Below are 17,418 nucleotides of genomic sequence, written 5' to 3' on the forward strand. Positions count from 1 at the left end.
AAAACCTACAAATTTCACTGTTTTATGATTGCAACTAGCAGAGATACGAAATTTAATAGAAAATGTGGGAAATTTTTGGTCCGTCTTCAAAGTAAAAATTTCTAAAAATTTGGTTTTTTGCTTTAAATATTTGTAACTTAGCACAGTTGATAAACAAGTCGAAAATAGTAAAGCCTTCAAATTTTGTTGTTTTATGATCAAAACTGGCAAAGCTACAGAATTTAATAGAAAGCGGAATAAAATTTTTGGTTCGTCTTCAAAATGAAATTTTTTAAAGAATTTGTTTCTTGTTCTAAAATTTTATAATTTGTCAGATTTGGTAAACAAGTCAAAAGTAGTTAAACTTTCAAATTTTACCGTTTTATGATTATAATTGACAAAGCTGTCTTTAAAACGAAAATTTCTAAATATGTATTTTGTTTTTTGCTCGGAAAAGGTTGTAATTTAGCACAGTTAATAAACATGTCAAAAATAGTAAATTCTCCAAATTTTAATCATTTATGATTAAACCTGCCAAAGTTTCGGACTATTATTGAATGAGGTGTTGATTTTTCGTTCTTCTTCAAAATGAAAATTTCAAATTATTTTGTTTCTTGTTTTAAAATTTTGTAATTTAACACAGTTGATAAATTGGTTAAAAGTTGTAAAATCCCCAAATTTTACAGAGTAATGATTAAAACTGGCAAAATTACAGAATTTAATAGAAAGCGGAGTTAAATCTTTGGTTCGTCTTCAAAATGAAAATTTCTAAAAAATTTGTTTCTAAAATTTGGAATTAAACACAGTTCATAAATTGGTCGAAAGTTGTAAAATCCCCAAATTTTACAAAATAATGAAAAACTGGCGAACTTACGGAATTTAATTGAAAGCGGAGTTAATTTTTAGTTCGTCTTCAAAATGAAATTTTCTAAAAATTTTGTTTCTTGTTCTAAAGTTTTGTAATTAAGCACAGTTAATAAATTGGTCGAAAGTTGTAAAATCCTCAAATTTTACAGAGCATTGATGGAAACTGGCAAAATTACGGAATTTAATAGAAAGCGGAGTAAAATTTTTGGTTCGTCTTCAAAGTGGAAATTTCTAAAAATTTTGTTTTTTGCTCTAAAATTTTGTAATTTAGTACAATTAATTAACATGCCAAAAATAGTAAATGCTTAAAATTTTTATTGTTTTATGATTAAAACTGCCAAAGTTACGGACTAAATAAAAAGTGGTGTTGATTGTTCGTTCTCTTTCAAAATGAAAATTTCTAAAAATTTTGTTTTGTGTTCTAAATTTTCGTAATTTGGCTCATTTGATAAACAAGTTGAAAATAGTGAAATCTCGTAATTTTATTGTTTTATGACTAAAACTGATAAAGGTATGGAATGTAATAGAAAGCGAAGTAAAATTTTTGGTTAGTCTACAAAATAAAAATTTCTAAAAATTTTGTTTTTTGTTTTAAAATTTTGTAATTTAGCACAGTTAATAAACATCTCAAAAATAATATATCCTTCAAATTTGATTGTTTTATGATTGAAACTACCAAAGTTTAATATCAATAGGTACGTTGTTCCACAAAACGGAAACTATTGAAACCGACGAATTAAAAAGGTTGTAGAAAACACAATTTATGCGAATATAAAATTTTATTTAGTTATTCTAATATTGTATATTATGATACGAGATTTATACTGAAGATTTTGTCGCACGCACGGGTTTAGGGCACGACGAGCGCAGCGAGGTGTGTCCTAAAGGAGTAAGTGCGACAAAATCCAGTATAAACGAGCTATCATACGCTATTTTTTTATTTTGCGCATTTTTAAACAAAACAAACACATTTTAAAATTTAGGGAATTTTGCCACAGTTGGCAAATTCGGGTTTTGGCTGCAAACACAATGTGTAATTTGCTCCCGACAAAGTTAGCGCCAATATATGAAAAAAAAAATGCGCATCAAATAAAACCGATGCCAACCTTACAACATAAAATTGCACTGTTCAGTACGATACGGGAATTGCTCAGTACGACACCGAAAACAGTATCGTACTAGCTTCAGTACGAACGCAAAATAAAAAAAAACTTTTAAAGGATCCTATCAATGAACCTCAATTGTAAAGATCTATCATTAACATAGCATAAATTAGATTCGTTTTCCAAAATCAATACACCAACACTGCACGGAATAAATAATTGTCGGAATCGGAATTGCACTGTATTACACAGTTAGTTACAGAATTTGATAGCACGATGAATATTTATTAAGTCAATAAAAAACGCGTTAAATAAACAGTAAAACGCACAAAACATGATCTGTAAAAAAAGACTTTTGCGGTTATTCTAAAGAACGCAAACTGAAATTACTGCAAACCGTGAAAAGGATCGAACACGAAGACGGGATTTTCTAGTTTTAGTTAGTGAAATTCTTGCCGTGCATAAAGAAATTTCGCAACTGAATAATTGTGGTTCTTCTAAATAAAGTAAATTTTTTGTGGCGTCTGCAGAGTGATAATATTAAGAACAGCCACCACGGCTATACCTAGAAATTTAATCAAATGGCTTTGTTTACGCGCTGCGCGGCTTTTACAAAAAACTTCATTCATATTAGATACCCAGATGAAATGTAAGTAAGTTATTTAGCTTGTTGTGCTTTAGAGAGTGTGTTAGTTTTCACACGTTCTATTACGATTGTGGTATAAAATCTAATATTAGATCTCGGTCTGCGGTACATTTACAAAAGCAAATGAATGTCGAGTAAATACATAATTTTCTCGCTTAATTTCGTATTCTTACTTACCTTAAAACGCACATTTTAGGGCATATCTACAAAAAGAATAAAAAGCGTGGTCAGCACCTAATTATACTAATCCGCTTTAGTTGGGGCCGAACCATTAATATTGAAAAAAACCGAGGATTATCCTTAAGTTGGTTTAATCGCGCAATGTGTTTCTATGACAAAGAAAATATCCACATTAATGGAACAACTTAATTTAATTCAGGTTTATTCCGTGCGTATTTTATATAAATTTGTATTAACACGTTGATTTGATCGCAATTGGTTGATAATAAATACACGCAAGCACCGGACTGCCGCTTCAGCACGAGTCTGTGATAAATTTGTGTTTTTAGGAATGTTGATTCTTTTTTAATATCCCGTCAATTCTCCTGTTTGCTTTTAATTCCACTGACAATATCTTGGATAAATTCGGAGTTTCTCTCCTATTGATCTGAAATGTGGTTATCTTCATTATTTAACCAAGCTGTCGTAAAAGTTGACACAAACTCGTGCGGCTTCATAAAAAATAAATTTAGTTATTTATTTGCCCAGCTGGAGAAGAGACAATGAGCTCTGGAAAACTATGAATATTTAAAGTTGCGTAGAGGGTAAATGCAACAAAAATTACATTCATTTTAATTTATAATAACAAATATTTATTTCGAATCATAATTTTAGCATAGAGGCCGAGTTTGGAAAATTCAATTTAGCACTACGTAAATTTAATTACGTTTATTGATGTTCTGTCAAAGGTAGTTTTTGGGTAGAAAAGTTAACGCGAACTAAGTGAGTTGGCGTTCTCTATTAACTATTTGAAACGACACTACCAACGTCTAAACATTACAGTTAATTTGGTGCACCCCAGGGAACTAAAAAAGTATTTGAATAAAAAATAAAGTCTAGAATTGGTGGATGCGCCGGGCCAAATTTATGCCGGTCTTTCGTTTTTGTTAGTTTTTAATCAACATTGGTTTTATTTACATACCTTGATTGCTTTTTATGAATCTATTATATCCTGTTGTTCCAGCAAAACAATTTTTTGTGCAGAAACTATTGATAGAATTATGTAATCAGCGACAGACAATCGTTACTTTTTTTTTCACTTTCGACTAGTCGGGTGGTGCAGTAACATTGGTCAACAAATTTTGGATAAAGCGAAGTGTCGAAACTGAAGTGCGTTTTGTCCCCACAGGTCTGGATTCAGAGATATTCTTGAAAAATTATACTGCACAATGTAATTTGGCAAATTTGATAAACAAGTCAAAAGTAGTAAAACCTTCAAGTTTTACCGTTTTATATGTAAAACTGACAAAGTTACGGAATTGAATACAAATTTTTGGTTTGGCTTTAAAATGAAAATTTCTAAAAATTTTGTTTCTTGCTAAAAAATTTTGTAATTTAGTACATTTGATAAACAAGTCAAAAATAGTAAAACTACCAAATTTTTCAGAATAATGATTAAAACTGGCAAAGTTACGGAATTTAATAGAAAGTGGAGTAAATTTTTTTAATTTCTAAAAATTTTTGTTTTTTCTTTATATGATATTTTTGAAAAATTGATCATGTTCCAGAAAAAAACGCCGTTTTTGGTGATTTACATATGAAATTTTGCATATAACTTAAGAATTACAACATTGGAGTGCAACATTGAAAGGACTGAGATCTTTTGAGGAGCTGATAAAACCATTTCTAGCTCTATAATCGTTTATCAACTTTACAAAAATTGTTTCTGGGACCAAAAAACATTCTTCATTACCACAAAAACGCTTTTAAATTTATATAAATTATAAAAACTAGCCCAACAACTTTTTAACTGTTCTGCATAACTTTTATCTATGATTTTTCATTCTAACCGATAAAAAAATTTATAAACACATGATTTTATTAGCATTCAAACTGTTTGTTTTTCAAATTTTTTATCTGTTCTTTTAAAATGTCTTGGCAAAAACTAATTCTCTTGGCGGCTTCTGTAGTTCGATCGAAAGCTTATTTAGTTACCTTTTCAACGTTGGATTATAAAGTTTCATGATTTTGCAAGTTGTTAAGCAAAACTAAAAAAAATGAACGCGGTCTACCTAAAAAAACTCATTTTTAAAATATCTCTGAGATCTGAAGGAGCAAAACGGACTAGGTACAGACTATTCTACATTTGAAAAGACCCGTAATTTCTGCTTGTCAAATTTATTGTCATTTTCATTGTCAACAAGTTGATGAGTCATCAGACAAAACCATCAATGTAATGCGCATTATTTCGTCCTGGCAGCGTTTGTCCATCCATAACTTTCCGCTCTTATCGCACAAATAGCAATGCCATTACTTCTGAGAGTTCACTTTGACGAATTATTAAGCGGAAATTACATCAATACAATGTCGTGATGGTATTTTCGTTAGGCGCAGACCTTCTTTTGAGAGCAATAAACTCAGTTGCATTCAAAGAGGAAAATACCATCGTTAGGAGTGAAAAAAGTACATCACATTAAAGTGTATTAGTCTGATAAGAAGCTCTGGTAAAGCAGAGGATTGAGAAGGATAAATCCGATAAAAGACGTGCGTCGGTCGACATTGGAAGGTAATTGGGTTTATGCAAGCGCCGTTGAGAATTTAACACACCATTATTTAAAGCGGACTCAACTTTTAGTGCGTTTATGGCTGTCCACTATACACTTATATTTGACGAACGACTTATTAGATCCAGCTTTTCTTTCTTCGAGCAACATTTATTTAGTTTTTTCTGCCCATTTTTCTGCAGAAATACTTTTTTCCAAGACATTGCAGCTGCTTTTTAAATTTAAATTTATTGCCAAGCTAGAAACCTTCTTTTGTGATAATACATTGTTTCGTTTATCACACAATACATCACTGTAATAGACTTTTTTTTATCAGATTTCTCTTTAATCCGGCACGGCTGTTTTATGTCTGTTCTATTGGGTCTATTCAATTAATACGAGATTGTGTAGATATTTTTTGTACTCGGGCGATCACAAATAACATAATGGAAAATATTTAGCAGTTGTTGATTGGGGAATGGAAATCTACGCAAACATGTTTATAATTTATTTATAATCAGAATTAATTTTACAAATAGTTTTACAGCAATTGTAAACATCTCATAGTGAAAATGAATCACAGATAATATTATTTGATAAACACTTAACAATTAGTATTTACATTTTTACTTAAATCGATCGTTCTGCCGTTTCAAAAAGCGGTACAAACAGTTTTCAAGTCTTTTTTATATACCGATGATTGAATCTTGAAGCACCAACAGTAAAGATTTGGTTATTAAACCTACACGATATGAGTAGAAATTTGGCATCCCTCCAATACAAAAATAAAAAATTGTTTCTATGTACATCACACGACAAACCCTGTTTAATCCGTCCTCTATAATTCAGCACATGTATTCCCTGGTCCATCTTTGCGGTGCTAAAACATCCTCTAAACACTAAATATTCCTGGATCTGGCGGGCTCGAAGTTATACAGAGCGACAGCTCCGTTTATTCCCATTTTGATGTCACACTTAGGTGACATCTCCTGCTCCTATAAAACTGCAGAACCGTAATAATCAGCGCTATGGCATGAAGTATCCAGGCAGAGTTCATCTGGACACATTCGGGAACGAGTGCATGGTTCACTATGGAAACTGGATCTGTAATTTCGGCCGTTGCGAGGTTCGCTCAGGAAGGATATATGACCGACGCTTGGGGGTTTGTCGGGTAAGCGACCCTGAAAATAAAGAGAAATTTTAATCATCAACTAAAAGGAGTGTGCTGAATTTTTCGTTCATTTAACTATTCGGCTTTACTTTTATGTCCTATAAACGTGTAACAAAAATATTGGAGAATTGGCAATAAACAAAATGAGAAATATTTCTGTCTCGAGTGCGCCAACAAAATAACACGTTATTTATTGATCAGAAAACTCAGAAAGTCATTACATAACGTTGTATTAATAGGTATTTACGCAATACGTCTGGAATGTGGTGCTTATTTCGACGCCGAAGTCTGTTTACTTTTAGAGGCAAATTTTTCTAGTTTCTTTTGCTTCTTCCATTTATCAAAATATTTTGAATTCCCGCACGGTTTTAAGCTTGTACCAACACAGTGTAAAGAATATTTCGCGCATAAATAGAACTATACGTTCGCTCCAGTAGGTACTTAAATTATGCAATTAAATTTGTGTTAGAAACTTGCAAACAACTAAGAAACTAAACTCTGCATACCACACCGACACAAATCTGAAAGGAATAATAGACAGTGATTTATATTCTTTTCGTTTTTTAGCGCATTGTTGTCAGCATGATTACGGGGATACCGAATCTCTCTTGCAGACAATTTTGGTTAACTGAAAGAGTTGCTTTATCTTATTTAAAAGTGAGTTGAAGTGATTACAGAGATCTACGTGTTGAGACAGTTGAAACTGTTTTTTATTGTTATTTGTGTCGCAAATTCAGGGCTACTTTTACCAATTTTAACATGTTAAATGCATTTTCTGTTTTTATGAAATTAAAAAATGTTTTATTCACGGTTTTACTGCAATTTAAAAAAATTAAAATTTTATATCAACTACATATATTAAAACACATTAATGCAATGTTTTACATTGACTTTTAATGCACATTGCAAACAATTTATTTCACGCACCGCTTGAATCAAAATACAAGTAAAATTGCATAAATCGAAATATTACCGTATTAAATAAATTGCCTAGTTGTGGTCGATTTTGTGCTTCCTCCACTTTAACCCTTAAGACCAGTTTCATAATCATCCTATAAATAATACTTATTTACATTCAAGCAACTGTAAGAAGGATTTTACGGCCCGATAACAATATTTTTGATATAGAGCCGTTATATCCTCACAGTGGGAGATTTGTATAAAGCTTTTTGACCGATAAATAATCCAAACCATTTTTATTATGCCAAAGGCAAAGCCTCTGAATAGCTAGTGTAATCTGATTTTTTACCGGCCGGTGCAAAAATCAGATTACTGTTGGTTCGAGAATGATAGAAAAGTGTGCTTTGCAATCAAGAAGCCAAAGAGGACTTTTATAACCTAAGTTTGATATACACAGTTATTTTATTGTTCAAGATGATTTTTTCACTATTAAAATCAAAATAAATGTTGTTTTGTTGTGACGCCATCTCTTGAGAAATTTGTCAAATCAACATTGTTAATTCTGGGGATTGAATTTTACGGCTCTCTAGCAAATGCCACCTTTATCCTAGACTTATTTTGTCAGTAAACAGCAAAAATGTATAAACATTTTGATTTTTATTATGCAACAGACTAATAGTCTGAAATAGTTTTTATGACAATATTGACAATCATTGTACAATTTTTACAGTAGTAATGTTGTTAAGAAATTTTAAACAGTTCTAGTTAATAGTATTATAACAATTTGGAATTATTATATTGTTACAACAGTGCAAAAACCCCCATTAAATTTTTAAGCAACTTTTAATTGAATATAAAACTGCCTTTTACCGATTAATTTTGATTTTACCTGCTTTAAAAAACTCGACACTGTAAGAACGAAAAATTATTAAACTTCAAGCACGAATTGAATAATGTTACTGACATATTGAATACGCGAATAAATCTAAGAAAATGGAAGTTATAGCCAAAGAGTTTAATAAAAATGTAGAGCAATTTGGAACAGGAATTGTGGAAGCTATCATTTCGTCTGAATGGGAAATGTTTATACGACTTCCTTCATCTCTGTTTCAATACCAATCTGAATAACGGTAGTCAAGATTGAACAAAAATATTAAAATTGTTTTTTAATGTAACAACAAAAGTTCTTTAGAGGCTGAGGAAGTGACAATTTTGCACAAGTTTACTCTAAGTTGGTTCAACTCATACAGGTGTCCGGAAAATGGCGCACCATCTTGAAAAGGGGGTAATTGGGTGGTCCCCCAGAGTACCAAAAAAATGTTAAAAAAAATTCCAGACTCTTTGTTTTCGCAGGAGGACCAAAAGAAAATTAGGAAAATGGCAACATTGCTGAACTTTTCCTCCAATAATTTAAATTTCTAGTGTTCAAAGCCATAGTAACGTTGCTGTTGTATTGTTGGCGTTAGTCAGGTCGGCTCATGAAGGAGTAAAGTAACTATGGTTTCAAGTGAACGATGCCACACTGATGGAGACTGTTGATTCAAAAACCTTGTTAACCGTTTTCAGGCATTTCTTGCAAGATTTTTCCGATTTTATTTGCACCATGCCTTTGCGCAAAATGTCCTTTAGGTAACAAATTCATTTAAACGTAAAATTATTGCACAGAAATCGTTAATTTTCGCATCAAACTTTGCCTCTTTAATACATCATATCTCGAAAAATTGAAGACATGGATTTTTTTTAACATTTTTCCGGTGATCTATGGCATTGTCCGATGATGCAGTTTCACGGTGGTGCGCGACTTTCTGGACAGCCTGTATATTATGCACGTCTTTATATTCTTTGTGTAAACTACCAACTTTACCGTCAAGATATTAAACAAACTGAATAATTAATGTGGATGTCATGTGATATGGAACAAACTTGGATAAACTGGCTCAACTAACAATTTTTTTTATAGTGAGGTGCTTTAAGATCCCTTAAAACACTTTTTTCATTAGTTTCTGGTGCTTTAAGAAACTATTTAAAATTTTATTTTGTAAGTTGGTACTTCTGCCAGCTTTTATAAACGTTATTGTTGACAGTTTCACCCAACTTTGCCGTTCTACGAAAATGACCCTAAAAATTAAAATGTGTTCTCAACTAAAAAAATAAATAAAATAAATAAAACACACGTTTCCTATTATTGTAATGATGATAATATTTTATTATAGAACAAGATGAAAATCGCATAATTCTGCCTTTCTTGATATAATTTTTTATAATTAGTTTTAGCATCCTAAAGATTAAATTCAATATTGCGGTTTTGGTTTAATCTAGAAAAGATTAAATCTGTATTGACACTGTATTAATTAATTTCGCAGTCTTACGAAGCAGACGCTCATTTTTGCATGCTTGTTTACTTATTAAATTAAGTAGACATTTGGTATAGGTCAGAGGTTAAATATTCAACATCATGGTAATAAACTGTTGCAAAAACACCCAAACATTTGTATATAATACATACATAATATATCCCCACGCACTGCTCCGTATTGAATGGAATAAACTACACAGTTTGGTAAATAAATGAGCAATAATTAAGTTAGAAATTTACAGGCTGGTGGATAGTAAAGTCTGAGTCTGGGTAGAGGTAATAATTTAATTTGCTCTCAGGGAAACTTTTTATCACCAAAGATTTTTCTTTCGGACTGAATTTTGAATCACACTGTATATTTGTGGTGGGTGTGGTACAAATCAAATGACAAATAATTGAGCACCATTGCGGTGTTTACACTAGATGAATGGCTTGATAAACGTAATTAATCTGGCCGAATGGTTTAATTACCATAAATTTAAAATTGAATATAATATTTACTTTAATTTAATTAATTTAAAATTAATTTTAATAAAATTTTTAATGAAATTTAATTAATTTAAAATTAAATTAATTTAATTATTAAGTTTATTGTGGTGGATGCGCCGGGATTTATTTTGTAAAAACACGTGTCTAGTTCATCTGTCGGTTCGTTTCAAGAAGCAATTAGTTTAAGAGCTGTCGAAATTAGATGCAGTCCAACAACCTTCTTCAATGTTAAGCGGCCAAGAATGACTCGTAATATTGGAAAACTTTTCAAATTCAGCGACTTTGAAAGAAAAACTGTGCTAATCGTGATGTCGCTTCGGTTCTACTATTTGACACTGATTTTAATAAAGAAAAACGTGTAGAAAATTATCCTGTCAAAAGTTTTAACAAGAAAACACTATTTGTGGTTGCGTCGAGAAGTAAGACGAGCATGAAAAGTCATTATAAATTCAGACTTGTTAACGAATTCGACTTTCCCTTGTCCTCATTTTTAGAAAAAAGTATGCACTAGACACGGGTGAAATTACTTATTTTCTCCTAAGTTAGGGACCAGCTGGACGCTTTTGTTAAGAAATGTCAACTCGAGCTTCTGTTGAACCCGAATAAATTAGCACGATACTGAAGGACTAATCTTAAAATAGGATGAGTTTTTCAGTTAGCCGATGTTGAAGGAATGTGTATTTAGCAGCGAGGTAACACGATCACATAGTCATACACTGTTTGCACTGGAAACAATTATCTACCTTGACAAGCAGTCCCGTTAGATTTGAATTACTCTTGGGAGTTTGTAGTAAACGGTTGTTGCCGTTGACACCCACGCCATGAACCATTGCTGTGCTTCTTGTTGCTCCAGACCCCACTGTAAAATAAACAACGTTTTAAAAACACTTCAAACATGTTTATGTTCACTTTATTTGTCGTTATTTATTCACGTACGTCAATAAATAAAGAATTTGAAGCGTTTAAAGTTGCGGCAAGTGAATTTTGAGTTCGAAATGTTTAGAGTTAGAAATGTTTAGAGCTCGAAATCTCCGAAAATATGACAGAGCGAAAAATGCGGGTTTTACCATCGTTTTTAACGCGCTTTTTTACAGAAGAATCCGGTCTTAACACAAATTTGAAAATTAAAAAAATAGTTATTTGTGTACCAAGGCCAAGCAGTGTTTCTTTTTTAGCTGTGATACACACAAGATTTTTTAGGAGACATCAAAAATTTTACAAGTTAATTAGTTTGTATTTATGATTTGTTGATCTAATCATTTATAACAACTGAATAATTGTAAATTCTTCAGAAAAGTTTAGCAGTAACAATGCGCTAAATGAAGACAATAAACCCCCAAACCGCTGATTTTGGAGAACAGCAAACAGTAAACATTTTTCTGCATTAATTTTGTGACAAATCTTAAACGTCAATTTTACAGATGATGGTTTTTATTCGTAAAAATTTGAGAAAAAATGTAATCGTGTCATACAGCCTTAAGAATAAAATCCAAATTTGAATAAAAAAAATATTTTGTTTTTCATATCAAAGGTCTTTCATACCTCTGAAACCATGACAGATATTAGAATGCGATTTTTACCATCGTTTTCTACGCCCTTTATCTGATAAGTATACAATTTTTTTTTACATGAGAATAAAATCTTTACTCGAATTTAAAAAATAAAAAAAATAGATCAAAGGTAGGTTTATGGTTTTAAAGACTTATTTTCTGATTTTTGAACCTACAGATCTTCGGAACTATGACAGATATCGAGATGCGATTTTTATCAACAAAATTCTAAACTGGGCCATATAATTCACATTAATAATAATTATTCGAATAAGAAGCGTTTAAATTTTTAGCTTCTAAATGTTTAATGGTCAATATTTCCGGGACTATGACAGATATAAAGAAATAGTTTTTACGATCGTTTTTCTCTCCCTTGAACCGATTGGAATCACATGTTACATATCCCGAATTTGAAGCTTCTAAATATAATTCCAAACATGTTTATGTTTACTTTATTTGAAGAATCGACCCGAAATTCATTACTTATCCGCGAACTAACATTCTCGTCAGGTTTAAAATTGTCATTAATCTCATAAGAAACGTGAGCGAACTTGTGCTTTTGCCCCATTGATCATTTATAAGGTTTTCTACCGTGGCTTCTCTTTGAAGGTCTCTCATGAAGAGAAACCAAAATGAAAGAATGAGCCCACGCTATTTAAATATAACATTCTCGGTTTTATAAAAATTCTGATTTATATTGGATTGTGTATTAGGATGAGTTTTAATCAAAATACACGTGTTGTCGGTAGTGTTTTTCCCAGCTGGATTCGGCGAAGGAATAAAACAAGAATAACAGCAACTTTTGTTTTATTAATCTTCAGCGGAGTTCCCACGACGAGCCAAATAATTGTCTCAGTGTGCTATTTTTACAGTTTTTTTTCCGGATCATTGACTCCAACTGTCTGTGTTAATGAGAAACGTCACTTTTGTACAAACCCTGTGAAGTTATAAAATTCGATTACAGAATCGATGTCTTCACTGATTCGCCGATTTCAACTGTTAACTCCCTTCAGGGTTGTACGAAACCATAAAGATTGAATTTTACAGATCTATTCAATATGCAATATTAAAACCTTTGTACGTCTCGTGCATTCGACATGATATTGCACATGCAAACTTGTTTTAGTCGTACATTTAGGATTCAATCTTCTGGGGAAAAGAACGTACTTTGAAGTATTGTAAATGAAAAACGCGAAGAAGATTAAGATATTAGAGTCAACATTTCGGGGAATTAATATCTCAAAATTGTCACAAATGGTATAAAAAAACTGCGAAACAACCGGTAATAAATTCGTGTCGGGATTCTGGTGTTTGATCTCAAGCACTAAGTGAGAGATATTGCAGTTTGCAAAGTAAAGCAACTTAAAATAAAATGAACTGGATCAAATCCAATTTAGTCAGATATTGTGAACTATGAGCTTTGACACCACAGTAAATCACTTCTTTATAGAGCTTTTATGTCGGAATTATGTCGGCAAAAGCTGCAGTTTCTATTGATTTAATTTCCTGATAAAAAGACGAGATTTGTCTTACAAAATTGCCTATTTAATGTTGTTAGTTTTCCCCGAAAAGAGTCTAATTTAACCAAATTGTAAAACCTCGTTTGAGATAGACGTTGAATAAGAGATTTCTTTTCAAAGATTTTCCTATATTATAAAACCGGGCAAGGCAGCGTGAAGAATAAACCACCTCTCTGAATTTTACGCAGACGACTGGAGTGTCGGATTTCATGCATAAAAAACAGCGTGTTTAGATAAATCTCTTCGAACAAGATGTCGTTTGATGGGGCATATTTTTCCTGATTTCTGCATATTGAACATGTGAACACGTTCCGAAGCGCACGCACAAACCTTTTGTTTGTTTTAGATGCAGAATTTCACGTTTTAATTAATTCGTTCAATTTGTTTCAGGTTTGTGAACTTTTATATTTCTGAGGAAAAATTAAATTATGGTGGATGCGCCGGGACAATAACCCAGAGACATCTATGTCTTAACATTTCCACGGAGACTTGCTATAGTGCACAAGCTTGCTTTACATGTTTCTTTTTTTAAATTTCCCACTGGGAGTAATCAGGTGCACGTAATTTATTTATGAATGCAAAATTGTTGTTTTTGGAGTGAAATTCTCCGGTCATTAAACCCACTAGTTTGAATGAATTTCCCATTATTCTCTCCTAAATCCTCTTGTATCAGGATCTTAACCCTTAATCTATACGTAAGTGCAGAGGGTTTACTAAAAATACAGCGTGCAATCTAACAAACAAAAGTTTAAACACACCGCTTTCCCACGCAAACCCATTAATCTTTTCTTCCGTGTTGATCTTGGTGAATTAACTCAAAGTTGAAGGTCTAAAAATACGCTTCTAGGAATTCAATTTCACTTGCAAATACTTGGAAAGGTATCGGACCTTTAACACGTCAAAACAAATTCTTCATTTCCGTTGTCTGCATATCTTACCTTTCTGGAACCGGAGGACACATTTTATAACTCCACGAGCTAAATTCCTCCCCCGCCCGGCTGCCACTGCCGCCTGAGCCTCTCCATCTGAAATCCACCAATTAGTCATTAATGAGGCATTTTATGACCATTTAACAAATTTTGCGAGCGGCAGTCGAGCAGGGCAACACAAAAATATAATATGGATGGTTTGCAACCCATATGCTCCTAGTTTCAAGAAGTTTCAGCCACATAAAGCGACGAGCTTTCATGCACTATACAGAAGGCAGAGGAAGTTTTTTTTGGGTGAAAATGATTTTAGGGCTCAAGATGATGTGTACTTGTGCCTACAATGGGCTATTATTATAATGACGCGACGGAGTGAATATAAAATATTACGAATGAAAGTTAAAGGGGCGAGCTAAACTTTTATTGCCGCAATTTGAGATATATAAAAATTTTACTTTTGCTGCACTGTTTTGTAAATGTTTACTTGAGACAGATAAGAAAAATGTGCTGTTACGTCGCGATTACAATGCAAAATTGTTATTACAGTCGACGTTACCAGAACGAAGTTAGTTTCATCAAAATTTAAATTTAATGGCATTTACTTTAATTTGTGGCCTCCTTGAAAGAGTATTTTTTTATACTCCGGGGGCAATAAAACACTTTATGGTCTTCTACGTAAAGAGAAAATGTCCCATTTCGGTCGTTTATTTAGGTTTAATTTTGTAAGAATTTGATACACAACTTTACGTTTATCAAAAGTTCGACGTTAAACTTTTATTATTTGAAATTTTTAAAGGTTCACGAAACTTTTTAGCTTTTATCTTTTGAAAAAGTCGTGTGGGCGTTCGTGTTTATTTTTTCCTAAAAAATATTCTCTAAATTTTTGATATATTAACGAAAATAAAACATTTCTTTTGAAGTACCGCGCTCAATTTAAAACTCGATGATTACATTTATTTTAAAACATGCGAGGCCTGTGATAACGAATCAAAATTAACACTTTTTACGCAAAACTGAGCTTGCAGTGAAACTAGTTAAACTTTTGCATTTTCATGTCAATACAATCAAACGACAGAACTTGGAAAAAGCCAATAGAAGCTGTTGCAAATGACAATTCAAATACTCTGAGCGTGGGATGATTTTAAATTTCCTGCTACAAAGCTATACTTCTGGTCAATATAGCTACTTGTTGCAATGTAAGAGCTCCTGAAAAGTGAATTAAAGTATATATATGCCCAGAATGACTGATGTTTTACAATAGTGGGAATTCGTACTTCCGTTCGAACTGTTATAGCCGGAAAGTGGAAACTACAACTTGCTAATGCAAATCTAAGTTCTACTGGTTCTGTTGGATTAACATTTAATGTACAACAAAGTTATGTTCGTTTTAAAAATGCCAGAGCAAGCATAAATCTCATTAAAAGTTGTTCAAAAAATTCCAAAGTTAATGTATTCCGCGACAAATTGAATTTGAAAATATTATTGTATGAGTTTTATTAAAACTTCACCGGTCTGAAATTATCACCTTTCAATACAACTTTGAGAGCAGACTCTAGAATATCAGAACTTCTGAATTAAGTTTCACTTGTACTGTAAACTTTCTTCTTAAAATTTTCAGGGGGCTCTAACAACAATAAATGAAAACGAGCATAGGAATTAAACAAAGCACAACCACTTCAGAATTTTGGAAAGCTATTATTGCATTTACGTCGCCGAAATGACAAATAAGCCTCTTAAATTAAAACTTCTATTTAATAAAATTATTATTATTCATTGTTAGCACAATTCTAATAAAGCATCGCCGGCTGAATATTTTCTTGTTATCACCCTAAAAGTTTGAAAATAAGGTCTAAGAATTCCCAGCTGTCCAACTAAATAATGAAATAGCTGTTTGGGGACGCGACCCTCTTTAATTAAAGATGACCATAATTAAATCTTTCTTTTAACAAAACGAAACGTACTGATTTAAAGTAAATATAATTTAAATTTTACTGAAGAGATTGTATGCTCTCCGGAAAATATTATAATTGGGTTAGGAGATCAAAGTAGAAATGAAAATGTCGAAAGATGGCATCTTCATTTTATTAAAAGTAAACATGCAATTTGTAAAATGCGTTCCCGGTGAAGATATGCAGCCGCAATTTGTAATTTTTTGTCGGTTTGTGAAGGTCCTTCTTGGTTGCTTTCAATAATTATAAATTTTCTCTTCAAAGTACATTACCATAATGAACAAATGGCTAAAGTTTGAACTTGCTAAATCTTTCTTGCAATTTTTTACTTTGGAAAACGGTTTTATACAGTTCAAAATCGAAATTTTTATTTGTTCAATATAATATGTATGTAGAAGTTGGCTGCCTTTTGGCCTCTATTTCAGACTCGATCAATATCTCGCTTATTTATTAAGCAAGCGTGAAGTATTGGTATTCATTTTACGCAGATTTTCACATAGATTTCAAGAAGATAAAAGTCTTTAAGATCGGTCAACAAAAAATTGAGTTATGAGCGATCAAAGTTTCGGATATTGAATTTTAAGTTGGAAAATTTCTAAAACTCAATATCTCCGAAACTGCGAAAGATTTTGAGAAACGGTTTTCATCATCGTTTTTCTGGGGTCATTTAACTTTAGAATCCACCCTCAAAAGTCGAAAATTCAATGGACAGTTTTTTGGGAAATAGATATTTACATAACAAGTACGGAAAGTGACCAATTTCGCACGAGTGTAAAAGTAGATGCACGAGTGCAAGAAAGACACTTTCCGACGAGTTATGTACACTATTTTTCCTACGACATTTCATCATCAGGAAGAAACCATAAGTTTCGACAATAGTTCATTTCTTATTTATTCTAAATGTCATTTTTCTACGACTTTATATAAAAGTGACATATTTCACATAGTTATATGCTTGACATTTTTGTACATCCATTTACGAAAGTAAAAGTCACTAGTGTGATATGAATATATCCGCACAGACCTGTCAAAACTGATTTGTCAGAAACGACCTAATCAATTCATTTTTATCATTAAGCATGTTGTTTTACAGTGAATCGTCTACATATTTGAGACAAAAATTCAAGAGTTACATTTGTATTTGAAAATAACTGTCAATTTTGACAGTTCTGTGCGGATATATTCATATCACACTAGTGACTTTTACTTTCGGAAATGGATGTACGAAAACATCAACTTTCGGAGTCATTTAACCGTGTG

At 32.1% G+C, this 17,418-nt stretch overlaps 1 protein-coding gene across 2 annotated transcripts in view; it reads right to left on the bottom strand.

Annotated features, from left to right (window-relative positions):
- Positions 1-5,861: 5,861 nt before the first annotated feature.
- LOC148173250 (adipokinetic hormone/corazonin-related peptide receptor variant I-like) overlaps positions 5,862-17,418 on the bottom strand; it is a 53,816-nt gene continuing 42,259 nt past the window's right edge. The window contains exons 6-8 of one of the 2 annotated variants that reach the window (XM_088038841.1): positions 14,222-14,308; positions 10,957-11,072; positions 5,862-6,478 (exon numbers count right to left, since the gene is read on the bottom strand). In XM_088038841.1, coding sequence (XP_087894967.1) covers positions 6,293-6,478; positions 10,957-11,072; positions 14,222-14,308 — 389 coding nt within the window. In that variant the 3' untranslated portion in view covers positions 5,862-6,292. The remainder of the gene's footprint in view (positions 6,479-10,956; positions 11,073-14,221; positions 14,309-17,418) is intronic. The other variant, XM_088038842.1, reaches the window with a different exon arrangement.

The sequence above is a fragment of the Gnatocerus cornutus genome, chromosome 6 (genome assembly GCF_029298725.1).
Source record: "Gnatocerus cornutus isolate USDA-ARS CGAHR chromosome 6, icGnaCorn1.1, whole genome shotgun sequence".
NCBI lineage: Eukaryota > Metazoa > Arthropoda > Insecta > Coleoptera > Tenebrionidae > Gnatocerus > Gnatocerus cornutus.